This window comes from Carettochelys insculpta, chromosome 11 (assembly GCF_033958435.1).
Source record: "Carettochelys insculpta isolate YL-2023 chromosome 11, ASM3395843v1, whole genome shotgun sequence".
Taxonomy (NCBI): domain Eukaryota; kingdom Metazoa; phylum Chordata; order Testudines; family Carettochelyidae; genus Carettochelys; species Carettochelys insculpta.
In genome coordinates, this window is record NC_134147.1 from 263,560 (window position 1) to 285,812 (window position 22,253).

A 22,253-nucleotide genomic window follows, 5' to 3' on the forward strand; every position below is an offset into this window, starting at 1 on the left:
AAAAGCAGCAGCAGCAGCAGCTAGCAGGGGGACCCTTGAGCTGCTCAGGACCTTAATCAATTGCTTAGCTTGCTAACATGTACTGCCGACAGAGCCAACTGGATCTGAGACGTAACAGGGCTGGCTGGCCAGTTGAACTGGATATGGGGAGGTCACCCTCTTACATCCCCAGCTATGACTAACTTCTAGGAAATAAGGTTAGACTGCCCCCCCCCCCCGCCCCCGGCTTCTCCTCGCCATGAAAACAGGGGATTCATTTATCAGCCTAACCTCCTACTCTGCTTACCTGGGTACTCCAAATGAAGCTGACGCTGCCTCTCAGCAGGAAGCTGCTTTTCCCTCTCCTCTGACCACCTGCTCCACTCTTCCTGGGCTGGGAAATCCCACCCTTGCAAATGAAATGTCACTCCTCAGAGAAGGTGAGGGCACTGATGACTATCTCTGTAGCAGCTCTGCAGCTTCTGCCAGAATCTGAACAGTTGGTGGTGTCTGTAGAGCCCTCCTGAGTAACAGTGCTCTGACTGGGCTCTGAGCCAGGGCTTGGGATTTGGCCCCATTGCCTTAGCATCCAGAAGCTGGTTCCATTAGGCAGTACTTCCCAGCAAAGAGAGTAGTCTGGAGGCTCATATTAACAGGCAGGTACACTGAGAAGGGTGGAGAAAGAAAGCCATGCTATGTGAAAGTTACAGATTTCACCAATGAACAGCACTAGGGATTTCAACTACATCAATATCTGATGGAGATGCTCCATCCCCCCACCCCCAGTGCATTTATCACATTGCTTTACATCAGTGACAGCAGGTAGATTGTATACTGGAGTTCAGTGCATCTTGAAGATGGACTTCGGCATGGCCTCTGGCGAAGACCCTATGTCACATCCAGTTCCCATCTTCATGTACCTTTGAGGATGCACAAAATTCCCTTCATTTCAGCTTGTAATTTCGCTTGGCTGTTTTTGGCAGTGATTGTTATATGAAAATGTCTACTGGAATCTTCTGCTTCACAAAGTTTCATGCCATTTTGACCAATCAACCTTCATGATTTTGATCATGTGTCCAAAATGCTAAAAATCTGTCATGTACTATATGCTTAACCAACCAGAATGCACAGATATAACATCCATTAGGAGTTCTGTATATATTATCCTTTAACAGTCTGAAATGGCCTCATTTTCCTTCACAGAGTAGCTCTCTGGCATTTTCTCAGTTCCATCTGCTGACATCAGCATCTAAAATAAGTTTTCACTGCTGTTAACACTGCAGAGCCAGTTCAGCTCAAAAGAAGAAAGCTGCAGTCCTAAGTGAAGTTCCCTGGCAGACACAGAGAAGCTTTGGGAGAGGGAGATGCAACCTAGTCCCATACTTCCAGCCTAGTCAGCTTGGGGAAAGGGAGCAGGTGCCTGTTTCCAAGCCCCTTACAGATGCAGCTTGGGTCACAGAGAGAGATCACTTACTGGTGCTTTGTAGCATGGGATTAAAAATAAAGTTTGATGCTTACACTGCTCTGCAGAACAGCACAAAGTGCTTGGCAAAACCTGATCTATATGCGCAGCCCCTTTTACTGACAGCATAACTAACCTATGGAGAATTTGCCTGAGCATATGGGAATCTAGTGGAAAAAACACAGCTTTAGCAATTCAGAGAATTTGGAACATTCTGTTCCCCCTCTTACTACAAATGTCCTGCATGACTCTGGGCAAGCCACTTAATTTGTATTTTCCCAGCCAGAAAAAGATTGCTCTAACCACATGTAAGCTCTAGCACTTTGACCAAGTAACAGGGCTCATGCTACTTTGAGAGACCTAATGAACCTCAACATCAAGAATGTTCTTCTTGCCTTTGCTCACTCCCATTCAGTTTCTCCAATTTTTAACACCTGATAGCAGGAGTCTCAACCTCAATTTATCTTAGGGCCAGTGACAGTTTGCAAATCCTCCTAGCAGGCCAGTGGGCACCCTGGCTTACAGGGCTCTTGGGGGATCTCCCCCACTGTGTCCCCAGCCCCGCCTGCCACCTCTAGGTGACTGAAAACCTCTTAGGAGCACCCGACGCTCAGCAACTGGTAGCACAACAGGGCAACCACAGCTTTCAGTGGTGAAGTGGCATGACATGGCCTGGGAGACGACAGTTGTGTGGAGCACAAGCTGCCACATCACTCTACTTCCCTGTGACTCCCAATGCCATAGTTAGTGTGGAGGAGCCCAACCCCTGCTGCTGCCCTCTGCCAGCCCCTGCTCCCCCAGTAATTCCCAAGTCTACATCCCTTAGAGAAGGTGGCTTGAGAGAAGGTGTGCAAGGGGGAAAGAGGGTAGAGCAGGGGCTGGAAGTGATGGGGTGGGGACAGAGCCTGCTGGGCTTGTGGAAAAGGGTAGACACACACTCCCAGGGCTGCAGAGACTCATGCCGGCAGCTGAGTGCGGGTCAGACTCTCCATAGATGGCCTGTGAGCCATGAATCTGAGACAAACGCTCCTGTCCCTCCTTGCCATTTATGAGGCACTCTATATTTTCTCAGGACCATGCACCTCTCATCTGAAGTCAACTGGAGCTATAAAATGGTAACAGAAATTGCTGAAAACTAGGACCAACTGGCCACAGTCATCCCTGGTGTAATTCCACTGGCTTCAGGGATGACTTTTGCCAGCGAGTCCTAATCTTCAACAATTTCTACTACCATCTATAGCTCCAATTGACTTCAGATGAGAGGAGTCCCTCTGCACAGGGATGAATTTGGCCTAAGAAGCCTAAAGCTGGGTATACAAGAACTGGGGAGTCACAGTCAGTGGGCATCTTTGAAAATGTGGGACTATCTGTGTACCTCAGTTACTCCATCTGAAATGGAAGGTGAGCTCAAGTGTCCTCTGTGATGTTATCTAATCAAAAATATGAACATGTAGAATCTACATTGTTGAGTATGTCAAGTAAGAGGTCAATGAAAAATTATGGTTTGATTAACATGATTGTGCTTGCACACATCTACCATTTTGTACCTGAAGTTATGAATATTAACATGCACAAGGTATTAAGCCAGCACACTGTGAAAGGATTATTCAGACTAAACGGCCCATCAAGGAACACAACTCATAATGGACCATGGAAGATGCCTATCCACATGAACTGGACATTCGTGTGAACTAGAATAGGGATAATGGCCTCTTCTATGACTCAACAAAGCATACAAGGGCACATAACAAGGCTGTGTGGCACTGAACACCATTTTGTTATCTCTGTATTTCCAAAAGCTCTGCAAACAGCTTTCAATAAAACAATGGAATTCTCTCCACATGGTAGACACTATAAAAGACCCTGGAAATATCTCCATTTTGCCTCTTTTGCGCTCGAATCTCTGGATTATGAATTTACTTTAATGGGAGCGTTCTACTCAAGGGACTGAGGACCTTACAAATCAACTGGAAGCAACCAAAGTCTTTACCAATCAGTATTTTATTTTATTTCTGCTTCAAGCCTGATCCAAAAACTTTGCAACTATAGTATGTATTTGATTCCTTTAACAGTTTTAACTTCCTCCCTCCCTGCCTTCCAACTTTTAGATATTAGATACTTAAGGACTGTTAACAATGTGGTTATGGGGTAAGCTCAGAGTGGTGAATACTTTTTGAGCAAAGTGCATGGGAATGTTAAATGACAGACACTCCAGAAGCACAGCACCAAGTCAGATCATTGCTCTATTAGTAACTCAGAGCGAACTGTATCACCTACTGAATCAGCAGAACCACTAGCAGTAAGAAAACCCAGGATGTCCATAGGATGGTTTGGGGCAGCCGCCACAGTCCTGCAGGGCCCAGCTGGCCTGGGAGATTACTAAGGGGCTCATAATGGCAGCAGGGACCAGGGCTTCTCCCTTACTCACCAGCAACAGTGGGAACTGTGCAAAGCAGAGTGTCCCAAGCAACCTGCATTGCTCTGCCATCTCCCAGCTGGGCTGCACTGCTTCACCACAGTGGCAGGAAGTGGAGAGGCCTGGTTCCAGCCCATTTCACGCCCTTGAACACAGCTGGGAGCCTGGTTCAGAGGAGTGTAGTGGGTTGGCACCAGCTCGCTCCACTTCTGCCACCACAGTGACTGGGGGGTGGAATAGATGGTAACTCTGCTATCCTGGTTCAATTCCATTATGGCTAAGGCTACGATTTTATCATCCAAGTTGTGGAATCCATGACTTCTAGAGACCTCTGTTACTTCAGCCCACAGTGGGTGGGAACTGCAGGGTCTCCCTGCTCCCCACCATGGGTGGGAGCAGCAGAGTACCATGGTCCCATGGGTCATGTTACGTGGTCCAGAGTGTGAAGCAGAAGTGGGAAGAGGCAGGAGGAGGGCAGAGCAGGGGTGCACCACCAGGAAAGAGGTAGAGTGGGAGTATGGGGCAGAGCAGGGACAAGGCATGGACAGGGCCTGGGGCAGAGTGAGGGGTTGTCCTGGGCTCCTCATTCTCCTAGGGACGCTGCTTATAATAGGGACTTATATTTGCTATAGGCATAAGCAGAAGCAACTTCATCAAAATCAATGGAATTGCACTGTTTTATACCAATAGTGAGCTTGGAAGTTTTGCTGTTTTAGGCCAATTTTTTTAATTAAAAAAAAAAAATCTGACATCCCCAAACTATACATTGTACTTAAGCAGAACAGGTTACAAATGGGATTTTTTCCAGTGTTTCTCATCTGATGTTTTCAAAATCCTGAAAAATAATTGATTTAATATCATGCAGCAACAGACAACGGTATAATAGTCAATCCCCCAATCTGTCTCTAACTCAAATACCAGGGCCAAAGTGCAGCCATGTTCTCATTCAGCTTGGATAGTAACCTTGGACTTTTTTTCCCCCACCAAGGCCAAGCCTGAGCCAGTTCACCAAATTTTACATCCATGCAGAAGTTAAAGTCACTGAAAACTAGAGGCCTCTGTGCCTGTCAGATCTTAGTACAGGGAATAGTGTAGTGTATTACGAATTGTACATAAGCACTCCATCCAATGGATGCAACCTATGGGGATGTTTACACTGCAAGGTTATTCTGAAATAATGGCCATTATTTCTAAATAACTATCCTAGCATCCACACAATGCAACAGCTATTTAAAATTAATTTTCAAATAGTAGTTGGCTTATTTCAAAATTGGTATACCACATTGTAAAAGGAATAGAGCTGATTTCAAAATAAGCCATAGTGCGTCCAATGTCTCTATTACTAGGTAGGCTCTATACGTGCAGATGCTGTATTCTGAAATAGCTAAGTGCTATTTCAAAATGCATTTTGTGTCTAACAGCCTTATTTCGAAATAAGTGCTCTCAAACTTTATATTGGACATGAACAGCACAGCCATATTGTCTTCACAACAACTGCCCTTTAAATCTCATTGTGCCTAGCTTGGAAGACATTTAAGAGTAAATCACTGCTAAATAACAGCACACAACACTGAGAGCCAGGACTGGTGGCTGGAAACAAACTTTATGGGACCACAGGAAACTCAGCCACACTCATGACAAGAGGTCGTCCAGCTAACTAAACTCAAACCAGATTACGGATGTTGCCAAATGAGAGTTGTCCGGATTAGAAAGGTTCAACCTGTACCAGTATTTTGCTACAGGCCCCCAGCTAGCATACATCTTCCTTCACCTTGCCTTACTCCTGGCAATAATCGTAGAGCCTGAGGATTCCAAGCCCTCACAGCAGGCAGCAGCCATGTTCTGTGCTCTTGGCCAAAGATGCCATGAAAGGGCTGCAGCCAAACAAGGATGTGCCACACAAACTGCAAGGCTGCCTTTGGCAACTCTACCCTGCCACACTAAACCAAATACTGTAAAATCCCAACACCAGCAAGTAGGACCCAACAAAAGCCAACCATATGGCCCAAATACGTTTCCAGGGTTTGTCTGCACAAAAGGGTAATACATCACAGTGGGTTGATTTACTTTTAAAGCACAGAAACATGCTGCATCTAACTGGCCTTTTGAGATAGACTTTGTGAAGCGTTTTTGAGAAGTCAGTTAAAACCTGCAAGGAAAATGCACTGACTTTTGCCACGTTATTAATATCAGAATCTCATAACAGACACAGGATTCACAGTGAACTGAAAAATGGCCAACACCCAAGCACAGCTCCTTACCTCCATGAGATGAGGTGTTGGGTTGAATCCACACATGTTGCAGACCTGCTGTTTACAGGTTGTACATGTATTATAGTTGGAGCACTCCCCAGAACCCACATTGATCTCTGATTTGCACAGGGGGCACAAGACCCTTTCTTTCGGCACTTTCTTTGGCTTGATGTCTTGTTCTGCTTTTCCTTGCTTTGTAGCTGGGGCAGTCCCAGCCCTACCCTGTGCTCCCGGTGCAGCACTTGGGGATCTGAGTCCAGCTTCTTTGCTGGTATCACTGAAGACAATTTTTGGAGGCACTTTGCCAGAGGCTTGCTGACTTTGTGGGGTGGCCTCTGGCTGGACAGACATGAGTGTGCTTGCCTGGGTCAAGAGAGAAGCCCCAAACCCAAAGAGCTTTCCTGTGAGGCCCTCCTGGGGTTGCTCTTGTGCTGTAGCACTGGGGGGTAAAGCTGAAGTCTTTGCCAGCGAGTCTCCCATAGTCTGTTTCTGGTCACAGGACGGAGGCTTTGCCTGATGCTGAGGGGATGACCTCACCACTTCCTGAGGAGCAGCAGGGTTTGGCTGGCCTTGGGTGGGTTGTTCCTTCTGTGCTACAGCTGGGGGTGGTTTGGGTGACTCATATTGCAGAACACCAGCACCCTGTCCAATGCCTTGTTGCACAGTTCCTGGGGACTTCTGCTGTCCTGTCATTCCCAGGGACTGAAGCTGGGGAAGTTTGGCTGGGGAATGAGATGGAGAAAGCGAAGGGGAATGTAGCTGCTGCTGGCTTTTGGAGCGAGGCGCAGTGGTCATGTCCATTCCCAAAGCTCTCTGCATCTGGCAATTCAAACACAACCATTCTTTCACCTACAAAACAAAAAAGACAATGCAGCGAGTGATGGCTACTGACCACAAGCAAGGACAAGATCAGCACAGCCAATGGCAACACAAGCAACTTTCTGTACCTGCCCACCAACCTTACAGCTGCCAGGCTGTGCTGACTCCAGGAACATGATTAGGGTCTCTTTATGCAGAGAAACATACCCTACCCAGGCAGCAGCAAGTGCTTTTGGAACCATCTCATGGCTGCAAGGTTTTGTGGGCAGAAGATGGCTTCAGGGGCTTGGCCCAGCTGGCACTGGGCTTTCCTGGGGAAGGGCCAAGAGTGTGTCAGGGAGGCAGGTTGGAGATGTGCCAACCACGCTGCCTAGAGACTGTCGTCTCTTCTTGGCAGGCAAACTGTTGACTGTGAAAGCAAAAGGAAACAAAAAGTATAAAATGCTTTGGCTCAGTGGCAATAAATGAAAACCTCCTCCCTTGAGAGACATTCCTTATGTCACACTAATGTCTGCATTAATTTTAAAAAGCTATATAGCAGCAGTGAGCCTTTTCATTCTAAGAACTGCCAGGATGTCCATCCAGCTGTACAAATATTAACATATAACACTGTTTGCAGGATAATGAGCTATGCCTGTGTAGCGCTTCTCTGAAGCAAACAATTAGGGCCCTGAAAAGGAAAACACCATTCGCAGACAAAATCTGCCTAAGCCATAACAGTACTAGACCAGAACTAGAACCTGACCATCACAACATTGGATGTGTGCGGCACTTCCACCCATGAACCCAGAGGGGGCACATTGTAGCTCTGCTCATACAGAGGGAACATAACACTTGCTTGGCCTACCCAGAGGCAGATCAGCCAAGAGATTCAGAACCAATGTTCAAACCAGTATTCACCCTCATATAGCTTCACTGTCTGCATGCTGGCCCTTACAAAGGAATTTCAAGGGGGTGGGGGAGGGACATTCTTTTTTTGTAACTGTGGACTGCAATTCTGTCTAAGTATGAAGGAGTTCAAAATAGTTGTGCAGCAAGTGTGCAAAAGAGAAGCTATTGACAAATTTAAGTTGACTGGTAAAAATTATTTTGTTATAAACATAGTAAAAATTTATACAGTAATAAAGGGGTCTCTGCTTCCCCCTCTCTTTCCGGTTGCTAGGGCCAATGGCATGCCAGGAAACGTAGTCCCTTCCATGCTCCAGTTCCAGCTCTACAGGCAAGAAGCTGGCCAAGGAATTACAGATCCCAGGGTGCCTTAGGGTTCCCCCATCATGCCCTCCAGGCTCCCCCTGCACAGTGCAGTAGTGAAACTGGACTTGGAGCAGGGAGGGGTATATGCACTTGCACACTTTGCACCCTTCTCCACCCTTAACGCAGGCCTAGCATGGGTGAGCCATACATATAGCCATGAGGAACAGGTACCAGGCTCAAAGATGGCAAGGCAGTACTCACACCATAGTTAAGGGTGTAACAATATTCCTATTATAATTGGATTTTTCTTCTTCCTAAAATGTGCAAAAAAAACATTACTAGCTCCAAATATTCCTATTAATGTAAATGAAAACACTTGTGAAAATTCTGCTCTCAGACTTAGCAAACTGTAGCAGAAAGTTTCACAGGCTAATTATGTGGTGTATAAAGAAGTATTTCCCTTGGAGCCATGGTAAATCTATTGCCTTTCCATTTCATTGGATGCCCCATTGTTTTCTTATGACAAGGTTTAATAGGATGGGGGTTTTGGGCACAGCTGAGAAAACCAATTCTGGGTAAATTTGCTTAAAACCGAGCCACTTTCACCCCAAGCTGGGATTTCCTTCTGAGTAAGGCAAATCAAACCAGCCACAAACGACCTCTGCCAGCCCCATTGACCAGCCAGAAGCTGTGCAAGCAAACTCACAAACTCTACAGTTGCTTCTAATGCCCATCAGCAACCCCCTATACTCAGGTGAGAGGTTGTTAAAGCCTATTTCACCAAATCCAGATCTGATTTCTTGATAATGGAAAATGAATAGAGAATAAGAATATTACGGTATAAGGCTTTTTCAGTGTCACAGACCTTGCAGACCCACAGGGAATTATGCCCTGAGCCCTAGGAACTGGGTAAGGGTGGGAGTTTAAATTAAGAGGGTCATTCCTTGAGCCCTACAGGTTGGGTAAAGGTGTCTGGGTCCCTTAAGTGGGGAAGGGATAAAGAAATTTGTGCAGGTAACAACCTGGTCACATACCCCTGTAGTGTCGTAGCAGCCATTACTTAGATGCCATTAATAGTGTCCTCAGGAAGGCTGCCGAGGTGGGAGATAAGCTTATCCTAAGGCCTATTTTTTTCCCCAAAAGGCTTATAAAGAACTGCTAGCAGCAGTTCTGCAAAAGTCAATTGTGTGCCCTTGTTGCCAAGACAACTAAAGGCATATTGGGCTACACTGAGAGGGATTACCAGCAGACTGAGGGAATTATTCCCCTCCATTCTGCACTGTTGATGCCCCATCTGCATCCAGTTTTGGGCTGCCCTCCCATCCCCCCCGCTACAGAAAGAATGTGGGCAAAATGGAGAGAGTCCAGTGAAGGGCAACAAAAATGATTAGTGGGTTGGAGCGTAAGATTTATGAGGCGAGGCCGAGGGAACCGAGCTTATTTAGGCTACATCTACGCACAACGCAATTCAATTTTGTTAAAATCAATTTTATAACACTGGGCTTTATAAACTCGAATTTGAGCATCCTCACCTCCCCACAAATTCCCACAAAGTCAACTTACTGCTGCCACACTACATCACCAGACATTGACAGTTACAGCAGGACACTGTGGGAACCTGTCCCAAAGTTCCCTCAGCCCCATAGCAGTCTGGGTATTTTTGCTGGTGCACTATGGGCAAAAATGCCCCACAAGTGGTTGTGGGTATGTGATGTTGCCTTCCCACATTGCATTGCCCTCATTCCCCTTCCATGGAAAGCAAACAGCCATATTTTAAGAGTGAAAGAAGAAAAGGTACAGAATCCCAGGTGAAGGAAAACCAAATAGGCTGGCTTCAGAAGATGAAGAGTGCTAGGAAGGGGACTGTCGTACTGCCCTGGGATCACCCTCATAAGGATCGGGAGGCTGCTCCTGTACAAACGTCAATTGCCAAAAAGAAGTTTTGGGCCTCTAATACATGACCCCAGAGCCTAGCTACCATGGGGTTCCTGGTTCAGAATTCAAATTCGTGGGCTTCCTGTTACCTAATTCCTGTGCACCTAGAGAGAAGCGAAGATGGAATCAGACAGTGAGGACAATCACGGGGCATAGTGGGATATATACATGTAAGGAATGTGCCAGCAGGAACTCAATGCTGCTGAAGGCTGGGAGGAATGTGTGTCTCCCAGAGATCATTTGCATGAGAATGCAAAGGTGTGCATATGTGATACCTTGCAAACAAAGACTGATGGGCAGCAAGGAAGCAGTGAGCTTTTGTCTAGTGTAAACACATTGTTGTAAAATCACAATTTATGCTAACACTCAGTATAAGAATGTGAAATCTCACCAATGCTCCAAGTCATTGTGGGGGACAAGGAAGTAATTGTAACTGCATAAGACATGGATTACATAGGGCTCCCTGGTTTAAAGCATTGTAAAGCAGAAGGCCAGGGATATGGGTTGAACCAGTTAGCTGAGTGCCTTGGCCCTGCCTAAGCCTTGGCCAGATAGTTATAAGCTTGGTTTGACTAGCCCTCCCCCGCCCCGTTAAAAGATAGAGCTGGATACTAGTGGTTTTCATGAGACTTCACTTTGGTAGATATTAAGAGCTGAATTCACAGAGTAGCAGCTGAGGCCACTAAGAGCTGAAAACACAGGTTTTTGCCTCAGGCCAAACCCACAGTGGACAGATGACCAGCGCGACCAGCAGATGGCCAGTAAGAGGAGCAGCGGATGGACGGTGCAACCGGCAGATGGCTGGTAGGCGGAGCAGTGGTGGATGGACAGTGTGACCGGCGGAGGGCTGGTAAGAGGATGAGCGGACGGCACGACTGGGGGATGGCCGGTAGGAGCTAGCAGAACGCTGGACCAGCACAAAGGTGGCATTGTCTCAGGTTCCATGAGGGAATGCATCAGCGTGAGGTGTCAGTGCCTGCACAGACTGGACCAAGTTGTAAGTGGGTCATTTGAATTGGGGGTGTGGAGAAAGTTCGGTGTGTGGATTGGCTGTTTACTGTATTGGATAACAGATTTGGTGTAGCAGTCTCTTTCAAATGTAAGGGAAGGGTTAACCATGTGACCACCCCAAGACAAGAAGGAGAGAGACGCTAGAGGAAAGGCAGAAAGATCATCAACCAGTCCTATGAACACTCTGAAGCCGGGGGGAGGGGGAAGGGAGCGCGGCGGGGGGGATAATTTTTGATGGTGGACAGCTCAAAACTTTGGTATGTGATCAAGGGCAACACTTTTCTATGCAGAGGGTGTGGGGTCTAGGATGGAGGCTGCAGGCAAGAGGAAGCTCAGGGCAGGAGACTGGGGTGCAGGAGGGGATTGTCACATGGGGCAAAGCATTCAGGGGGGTCTAGGAGGATGGATGGGTGCAGGAGAGGATTCTGGCCCGGGGGGAGAATGTAGGAGCAGGTGCAGGGTCCAAAAGGCAGGTGTGACCCAGGGCAAGGAAAGGGCCAAGGATTTGGGTGGTTACCTGCGGCAAGGGATTGGGGTGCATAGCCCAAGAGGGGACTATGGGTCAGGAGACGATTCTGGCCTGGGGAAGGAGGTCCAGTAGAGGGTACAGGGCCTGGGAGGGAGTTGAGAGACAGTGCCAGTGGCAGGTTCTGGTTGGGAAGTGCTTACCTAAGCAGCTCCTGGCCAGCAACACTGTCAAGCAGGCTTCCTTGCCTGCTGGCAGCCCCAACACACTGACTATTCCATGTGGCCCTCTGCACTTGGGGAGAGGGCTCTCTGTGTTACTCCCACCCGCACTGAAATCTCTCAGCTCCTATTGGATGGTATAGTGAGGTGGCTGCCCAACTCCTGCAGGGAAGGTGTTAAACCCAGACACAGGACATGGCTGAAGCTGTGGGTTCTGCAGCTGTGGCATGTGTCACCCAATTAGGGCCCAGCTGAGGGCAGTATAAATAGGGACTCCAGGAGAGGAGGAAAGGAGACTCTTGCAACAGCTGTGAAGTAGGAGGGACCTAGCTGTCAAGGAAGCTACCAGGGCATCCTAACACAGAGCCAGGCTAGGGAAGCTCTGACCAGGCAAGCTCCCAAGCTGTGGGGTCTGAGACAAGGCCTGAAGGTACCAGAGCTGCCGGGAGGCAGCCAGGGCAGCAGGTGCAGAAGCCCTAGCCTATTATGAGTGGGCATTTCAGACAGTTAACCATGAGGTAAGGGGACAGATAACAGGCATTGGGTCACGGAGGCAAGGCCGATATTGGAGAGAGAACCACCCCAGGAAGAAGAATCAGGGCAGAAGGACGATACCCTGAGGGAAGGGCATTGCTGTCTTGGAGGGAAATGGGTCCTGAAAGAAGTTTGTGGAGAACACAGGGCAGGTAACAGAGGGCAAGACACCAGGCAGAAGAAGAGGCACACTGCAGAGGCTGGGAAGCTAACTCCCAATAAATCAGCAGGACGTGTCAGGATAGTGCGTCACAGCCCATTACAGCCAGTTTCCAGCCCATAAGAGCTGACAGATTTTGCTGGGTGCAGGGGTAGTGCACAAAGCTCCCTCCAGTGGTCATGAGATAGGAGGAAAGATCCTCTCATGGATCGGGAATTGGTTAAAAGACAGAAAACAAAGGGTTGGAATAAATGGTAAATTTTCATAATGGAGCGGGGTAACTAGTGGTGTTCCCCAGGGGTCAGTCCTGGGACCGATCCTGTTCAACTTTTTCATCAATGATCTAGAAAATGAGGTAAGCAGTGAGGTGGCAAAGTTTGCAGATGACACCAAGTTGTTCAGGACAGTCAAAACCAGAAGGGATTGTGAAGAACTACAAAAAGATCTCAGCAAACTGAGTGATTGGGCAGCAAAATGGCAAATGAAACTTAATGTGGATAAGTTTAAGGTAATGCACATTGGAAAAAATAACCCAAATTACATGTACAACATGATGGGGTCAAATTTAGCTACGACAGATCACGAAAGGGATCTTGGAGTTATAGTGGATAGTTCTCTGAAGACATCCACGCAGTGTGCAGCGGCAGTTAGTAAAGCAAATAGGATGTTAGGAATTATTAAAAAAGGGATAGATAATAAGACAAAAGATATTATACTTCCCCTATATAAAACTATGGCACGCCCACATCTTGAGTACTGCACGCAGATGTGGTCTCCTCACCTCAAAAAAGATATATTGGCATTACAAAAGGTTCAGAAAAGGGCAACTAAGATGATTAGGGGTTTGGAACGGGTCCCATATGGGGAGAGGCTAGAGAGACTGGGACTTTTCAGTCTGGAAAAGAGGCGATTGAGGGGCGATATGATAGACATATATAAAATCACGAATGGTGTGGAGAAAGTGAATATAGAAAAATTATTTACCTTTTCCCATAATATAAGAACTAGGGGACACCAAATGAAATTGATGGGTAGTACGTTCAAAACTAATAAAAGGAAATTTTTCTTCACACAGCGCACAGTCAACCTGTGGAACTCCTTGCCGGAGGAGGCTGTGAAGGCCAGGACTCTATTAGGGTTTAAAAAAGAGCTCAATAAATTTTTGCAGGTTAGGTCCATAAATGGCTATTAGCCAGCGGTAAAGTATGGTGCCCTAGCCTTCAGTGCAAGGGCAGGAGATGGATGGCAGGAGATAAATCACTTGATCATTGTCTTCTGTTCTTCTCTGGGGCACCTGGCATTGGCCACTGTCGGCAGATGGGATACGGGGCTGGGTGGACCTTTGGTCTGACCCAGTATGGCCATTCTTATGTTCAGTGCAGCACAAAGGGGCAGAGTACAGCTGCACTGCTCCCTACCAGAGGGACTGTGGGCCCGATTACAAGGCTTGGCAGCCTGGATCCTTATCTTGTCCACCCCAGTTCTTAGGCTCCTGGTAGCAAAGTTACTATGAAAAGCAGGACTGGAAGCCAGATTGTGAAGATGCTTTCAGGACACATTTTTTGAAAAACAATACATAGAAGAGACTCTTCTGCTAATCAGCATTTTAAAATTCACTGAACAATTCTATGCAGGGATATATGTCAGAGAAAGAAAGAATTCCAGCACGCAGGTACATCACTACTCCATTGCTCAGGTACTTTATGAATAATTTGCTTTCATCTGAAACATCAGATATTGGCCCACATAAAAGCAGCACACCAGACTCACAGGCCAATGTTCTCATCCCATATTGCAAACCCAGTGTTCCAATCTTTTCTTTTGTGAGGCTGATGCTCATGATTCACTCTAGGATCTAACGATACACTTTCAGAGCAACACATACTCTGTTACATGCTTTTTTGTTCTCTTCAGGGAAAATGCATTTCATTTTTTTTGCATTTCTCTACAGTGTGATCCTACTTGCTTTTCATTAGATTCCAGTCATAGAACAAAGCTAAATCCAATAGTACAGTTCATTAACAGCATACACCAAATTTGGAATTGAGAAAAAAAAAAAATCTATCCCTTTAAGCTGTCTTTTTATACCACAGATAGTGACATTTAAATAAAGCTACAAATAACTTCTTTTCACAGTCCAACTAGCAATGCGTTTCCTTCAAATAAGGGCAGCATCTTTGCATATCACTGTCTTCAAATGGACAATCACACGCATAACAGAAACAAGCAAGTATAAGCTTGCAGTCAGGTCCTAAGAAGCTAAATATGAGTGAACTTCAATGGAAAAAATATTCTGCCACTCAGACATCCCCCTTTTCAACTTATTACTCAAAGGAAATCCCCTTGCAGCTTTTACATACCCAAAAGTGACCAGTCATAGGTTAAAGTTGAAAGAGAGGATCGGGAAAGAAAGCAACGCTCAGGAAAGCAAGGCAGATTTGTTTTGTTTTGTTTTTGTGACAAGAGCTCACAGAGCTCTGTAATAATAGCTTTGACTGTCTCAAAATTAGGTCAAAGCCAAGCAACGTATGGAGATGGCCATCTCTGCAAACGTATCTGTTTAAGGGCCTCTTCCATCAACCAGAGTACTAAAGAAAAAATGCCATTTACTAATTGCTATTCTTTACACAGTTCTTTTGCTGAGATGCAGATACTTCTCTGATGCACTGAGTTTGTATAACATTTGACAAAGTTGTTATCTGCAATGTATAAGACGGGTAACTGGTAGCAATACCTACCAGGACTTCAAGTTGCCTAATGCTCAAGCATTGTAATCCTGTTTTTAATTCCACATAACTATGATGCACATTACCTGTTACGGCTAAACTTTTTAATATTTGGTCTCACAGTCACAATCAATCAGTTCAGCTCTCAGAGCCAGAAGTTTGGTATTTCCAACAATGAAAAAAATGCTAGCCGTTTTTAAACAGTTCTCGTTAATTACAGGTTTGCAGTGTGAACTTGATATTTGACGGAGATAAATCCTGCAGACGAAATGACATGTATCCATGAAAATCCACATATTGAACCAAGTTGAAAATCACCACTTGTACATGCATACTAGAACATAAGCAACAAGCAGTCCTGTAGCACCTTAAAGACTAACAAATGTATCAGGTAATCAGCTTTTGTGAGTACAACCCATCCCCTCAGATTGAGAAAATGGGTCTTACCCACAAAAGCTAATTACCTAATAATTTTTTTAGTTTTTAAGGTGCTACAGGACCGCTTGTTATTGGTGAATCTACAGATTAACATGCCTACTCCTCTGACATTAGAACATGTTAGACATTAGCTCTGAAAGCTGAGTAGAAGTGCTAGTGGCTCTATAGTTAGGACTGCACAGGGACTTTCCTTACAATGCAGTCTTTAAATCATATTTCTGTTCAAACTATTTTTGTGTGGAGAGGGAGAAGTATTTTCAGTTACATATCTTAGGAGTTTTGAATTTTCTGAAGTAAGTTTAGTAAGAAGATCATGTAGTTATGAAGTCAGAATGTGAAAAAAGTCACCTTGCCAAGATCTCAGTATTTTGGAATTACGCTAGCGAGAAGCCAAGACACAGAATCCTCAAGTTTCACAGGTAGCAAGAAGGTTGCATATATGTTAGTAAATTAGAGCACTGACTGGGGCAAGGAATACACAGATTTTGAGAAAAGTTTTTCACAAAAGAGATTAATTCACTGATGTCAATTCAGCACAAGAGTTAACACAACTAAGTTTTGCCCATGGAAACTAATACAGCATAAAGTTTGTGGTGTAACAGTTTACAGCAACTTTACTTAATAGCTTTCCACATATGCCAATTAATTAAGACACAGCAAGGAATGGTCATTTCCTTTACAATAACTGTTAATATTTGAGATGTTTTATCTGTCTGGATCCCTCAGGTTTCATAGATAAATTTTTGCATGCATAACGGGGTTTTGTGCTGAAAAAAAAATAAAGTTTGTAAAGGTTGCATTGCTGCTCTGTCAAAGAGACAAGATTCTGAAAGACAGAGAGTGAGACCAGAAGAACGGAAAGCTAAGAATTACATCGGGACAAAACAGACCATGGGGCTCCAGGACAGGCCTATTTCCAACCACACTCCATTACCAAGTTCCAGAGCCCCACAACTAAGGATTTCCCACATCACAGAGCAATATCTACTGACAGACAGAGAAGCAGGTGCAATAGCTGAGCTTGCTGTTCTGGTCTGGCCTACAGATACAGCTTTGCCACGTCACAAGGGCACATTCAACATAGAGGGAGAGCAGGACTGCAGGCTTGTTGGCAGAGTAGAGCTCAGATGCTCCACATAATGGGGAACCGCTGTGGAGTAGAGCAGTGTTTCTACACTTTTTTTTTTAAATAAAGTACACCTTTAAAAAAAAAAATTTTAAGTACCCCCAGACTTCTCTCACATACCCTTAAGAGTACATGTGTCATTGGCAAAGAAAAATGGTCCTAAAGTAATCTGAGATCTTGAAACAACTACCATTCGACCTTTCCAGATTACTGTACCCTTTGCAGGAGTCAAATTTGTTTTGACTACCACCAAGTCACATCTCACTTAAAAACTGCTTGCTTACAAAAAACACCTAAAGAGATAACAGAAGAGTCAATGGGATTCTACGACCACAGCAGAGGGGATCTTCAAGAGCCCATTATAGTCCTCCCACCAGTGAGAAGCAATTGTTTCACTATTTTTCAAGACCTGGGTACCAGCCTTTGATCTCACAGCACCAATTCCACGGCTTCTCAGTTCATAAAATCTTTGGTGGCATTGAAAAAAATCTCTTGTATCACTGATGTCTGCAAGATGCTGGAGTTCTCCCACCTTCTCACAGTCTCAGTTTTTCAGGGTCCTTGTTTTACATTGACTTCTGCCTTGGCATTCACTTCTCTCTTCATTGATGTCACTTTGCCAGGCCCTAAAGGCTTTCCTTTTTCACCTCAATCAGGCTGACGCTTCCTGGACTGGTAGCCAATGCAAGCTCCAATGATGGCATTTTTCAACTGACACCAGTATTCTTCCACATCCAGCGTACTGTCGGCAGCTTACTTTCAAGCCTTGTACACAGACCTTTCATCAGGTCAGTTTCCTGACTTCTCCATTTGGTGACAATCCTCATTGCCATTGTGGCTCAAATAAGGTGGTAACCAGTGCAGCAGTCACCAGCGCTAGTCACAGCGCATCTGAGAAGGACATCATGCCGATCCTTAGTGTGGACAATGACAATCTATGAGGTGCCAGTGTTTCAATCAAGGATGTTGCCATGAGGTCTTACAATTTGCTTTTCTGGCAGAAGTGGGTGTTCATGATAACAATCTTGTTGGAGTTGCTGTTGCTTCCTCCTTCCTTCCCAACGGTCATCTGCCAGAGGTCCATGTCTCTTCTCTCCCTGGCACTGAAATCTCAGAAGAATAATCTTGTCTTTGGGAATATCTTTCAAGACTGTGTCCAGCTGAGCGTAGAACTTCATGTCATCTTCAGCGTCTAGAGTTGGTGCATAAGCATTCACAACAGTTGCCAGCTGGTTTTTGACAAGCTTCAGGTGGAGAATCAAGAGACTCACTGATGCCAACAGAAACTTCAGATAGGATCTTTGTCAGTTAATTTTTGGCAGCAAATCCTGTTCCGTGTTTTTGTTCCTTTCCAGAAAAAGGTGTACCCTGCACCTTCTTCTCTTAGCTGTCCTTCTTCTGGCCTATGCGCTTCTGCCAGGGCTGCTATATCAATGTCAAATCATCGCAGCTCATGTGTGCCAATTGCTTTGCATGTTTCAGGTTGCCCACTGTCTGGGCGGTCCATCAGAGTGAGTATTGCATGTTCCAAAGTTTACCATTAAGTTTTGACCACATGGAGGTGAACCCACTGGGCACAGTAATCTAGTCAGGAGGGTTGAGGGGAACTATGGTTACGGCACATTTTCTAGCCCCCTCCCCATGTTGGGTGAACAGAGCGGATCATAAATAGGGCTGCTCAGTTGTGGATGCAACAGCCAGACCATTCTACCACTTCAGTCCTTGAAATGGAATGACTGACACATACATCCACCGCCTACATGCTGGTCCATGACTAAGAGATTCCAGATTTCACAATCCTGCCCCCATCACCAATCACTCTAGGACTTAAGTTTAGGAGAGTACTACTCAGAGGAAGATGCCTGTAAAGGACTTCTTTAACATGGGGGAACTGTTGCACTGCAGCCACCACACAGTCCTTGATGGATAGAAGGCCCAAGTTCAAAGGCATGGAATCCGCGGTGATTGGGAGTCTGTCTGCTGCAGCCTTCATCCACCTTCACGGATGTTGTAGCATTACCCTTGCTATCCTCTGACTGTTCTGCCGTTGAGGACTTTTAGAGTCCTTCTTTGTCTAGACCCTCCCCCTTGACTTTGTCACCACAGGTGACCCTGCCAGGAGTACGAGACTCCCGACGGCATCGCTCTCGGATTCACTGAAACGCACAAGTCCACTCACCATGGCAGGGTGATGATCTGGAAAGTGGGTTAAGTTAATCTATGCCGAAGTTCATAGGTCTCAAGCCGAATGTTAATTGCTAAGGCCAATGGCTTACAGGACACAAACCTTTAGGTTTCTTGCATTACTGCGAAATATAATAAAGCAGAATATAATGCAAAACAGTTAATACCATAGTGGTAAGCTGGCACACTGGGCTACAAGACATAAAACCAATCAGTTTTTTGTGCATTGTATACATATATAATTTGTGCCTGCTCCGATTTTAACATCCGCTCTTATGAAGACCAGTTAAACTCAGCAGAGAAAGGACATGTCACTGTCCAAAAAGAAACAAAAAATCTCTCTCTCTTCTATTCTTATATGTTTTTAGATCCTGTCTCATTCTCTCACTAGTGAAAGAACTGCATGTGCAACATAATGTTTTGTTCTCATAGTTTTTTTTTAAATCCATGTGTGTTTCTAGGTTGAAGAAATACAACTTGCACTTGGAGTGGAAGAGAGTGAGGCCTGTGACTGTACTTTGGTCCTGTGGGAATCTGTTCTACCGTTTCATCTATTACATATTTTAGACAGTTTGTATGTTTGATCAAGAACTCCTAAATGGCAAGAGATAGGACCACCAAATTCAGCATACAGCTTTGTCTTACCATAACTTAAAGCAATGGGCCAGGAAAACAGGATGTGCCTGGAAGGGATTGCTTCTCATGAAGCCAAAGAGAATCATCAAATCAAGTACAGTCCTCAAAACTCTCATAACTGAGTGAATGTTGAAAGAGACTGAACCAAAATGAGCCAGAAAAAAAAAAAAGATGAACCTGGAGGACTGTTTCTCAATAAACCTTACAGAAGAGAGAGAAAAATGGAGAAATTTGGAGTTGTGCTGTTTTATCACAACTAAATCAAATGTCTAAGGTTTAAAATTAGAAGCAAATGTTATTGGAAACCAAATTGACTGTAGTTTTTTTTTGTTAAAAAGAGTGACTGATAAGAATTTATAGGGATGAAGAAAAAGATACACTTGATGGAATTCCCATTTTTAAAAACTTACTAAAAAAATTAAATGGACAAATGTTAACAATCCCTTTTTAATGGGATCTGAAGTAAAATTAATTCCATAAAAATAACACTGTATTTTAGAAAAATGCAAGTGTTCAAACAAAGTATGTACATTTCCTTTATTTGCTTGTTCCATGCTTCACCACAGACCCTATAACCTCCATCTGACGGCCTGGTTTCTCTGTGGATCCTAGAGCACACACACTACTACTCCCAACCAATGGAGATATACTGCTATAGAGCAGATGAAAAACAATATGCAAAAAACTCAACTTTCCAAGTAGAACCACTTCTTGTCCTGGTGTTCCAAAAGGGGCATACAACTCACAAAAGCTCCCCTGCATTTAATTCTTGACTACATTCTTTACCTAAAAGATACTCACCTATCACTGTCTTCACTCTGAATCCACCTTTCGGCAGCCTTAGCCTTCCAGCCACTTCTAGAAGGCTTCTTAGTGTTCACTCACCTGATTGTAACAAGGTTTTGCAAAGGCAGTGAAACTGTAGCCAAGCACTGGGAATGATGTAAGTAGTGGCTGTCATGTGGCTGAGGAGGTGAACGCAAGTAAGAATGGGAGCCATAGGGCTGATGGTAAGTTTTGGTATAAGGCTCTTTATAGCGTTGTGGCGCTGTGTAGGGATATAAGCTCGAGTGGCTGTGGAGTCAAGCTGAGCTCCTAGGAAGTCGATGTGTGTGGTAGGTTCCAGAGTTAATTTGGCAATGTTTATAAGGAGCCCAAGGGATTGTAGGAGCTGTCTCATGGATTGGACCATAGCTCTTGTCATGTCCCGTGATGGTCCTCAACAGACGCAATAGTCGAGATACAGGAATAGGGTGATGACTTTCCATCTGAGATGCGCAGCTGCTGGTGCAAGGACTCTGGTGAATACCCTAGGGGAAGCTGAAAGCCCAAAGGATGGGACTCCGTATTGATAGTATTGTGCTCCAAGGGTGAAGTGCAAGATATGTCTGTGAGCAGGGTGAATGGCAATATGGAAATAAGTGTCTTGAAGGTTGACGGCTGTGAACCAGTCCCATTTATCCAGTGCAGGGATTACAGAAGAAAGCCTGGTCATCTTGAATCACTGTGCATGTATTTGCTCAACTGTCGTAGGTCTAGGATGGGTCTCCAACCCCTTGTTTTCTTTTCTGTTAGGAAACAGTTTGACTAAAATCCTTTCCCCCTGGTGCTGTTTTGGAACTTTGATAGGCTAAACAGTCACAAGTCTCTGGGACCGGATGGTATTTACCCAAGGGTTCTGAAAGAATTCAAATATGAAATTGCGGAACTATTAGCGGTGGTTTGTAACCTAGCCTTTAAATTAGCTTCGGTACCCAATGATTGGAAGACAGCTAATATAAACACCAATATTTAAAAAGGGCTCTAAAGGAGACCCTAGCAATTATAGACTGGTAAGTCTAATGTCAGTACTGGGCAAATTGGTAGAAACAATAGTAAAGAATAAAATTGTCAGACACGTAGAAGAACATGATTTGTTGAGCAAAAGTCAACATGGTTTCTGTAAAGGGAAGTCACATCTTACTAGAGGTCTTTGAAGGGGTTAACAAGCATGTGGACAGTGGGGATCCAGTAGACATAGTATACTTAGATTTCCAGAAAGCCTTTGACACGGTGCCTCACCTAAGGCTCTTATGTAAATTAGGTGGTCATGGGATAGGAGGAAAGATCCTTTCATGGATTGGGAACTGGTTAAAAGACAGGAAACAAAGGGTTGGAATAAATGGTAATTTTTCACAATGGAAGGGGGTAACTAGTGGTGTTCCCCAAGGATCAATCCTGGGACCAATCTTGTTCAACTTATTTGTCAGTGATCTAGAGAAAGGGGTAAGCAGTGAGATGGCAAAGTTTGCAGATTACACCAAACTGTTCAGGACAGACAAACCCAAAGCACACAGTGAAGAACTTCAAAAAGATCTCAGCAAACTGAGTGATTAGGCAGCAAAATGGCAAATGAAATTTAATGTGGGTAAGTTTAAGGTAATGCACATTGGGAAAAATAACCCCAATTATACATATAATATGATGGGGGCAAATTTAGCTACTACAGATCAGGAAAGGGATCTTGGAATTATAGTGGATAGTTCTCTGAAAACATCCACGCGGTGTGCAGCGGCAGTCAGTAAAGCAAATAGGATGTTAGGAATAATTAAAAAAGGGATAGAAAATAAGACAAAGAATATCTTACTTTCCCTATATAAAACTATGGTATACCCACATCTTGAGTACTGCGAGCAGATGTGGTCTCCTCACCTC

The 22,253-nt window shown here is 44.9% G+C and overlaps 1 protein-coding gene across 1 annotated transcript in view; it reads right to left on the reverse strand.

The window, feature by feature from the left end:
- Positions 1-22,253, reverse strand: part of BSN (bassoon presynaptic cytomatrix protein) — a 211,731-nt gene that overhangs the window by 167,351 nt on the left and 22,127 nt on the right. Inside the window, exon 3 of the mRNA XM_075006018.1 lies at positions 6,119-6,958. Within this exon, the coding sequence (XP_074862119.1) occupies positions 6,119-6,958 (840 nt within the window). The remainder of the gene's footprint in view (positions 1-6,118; positions 6,959-22,253) is intronic.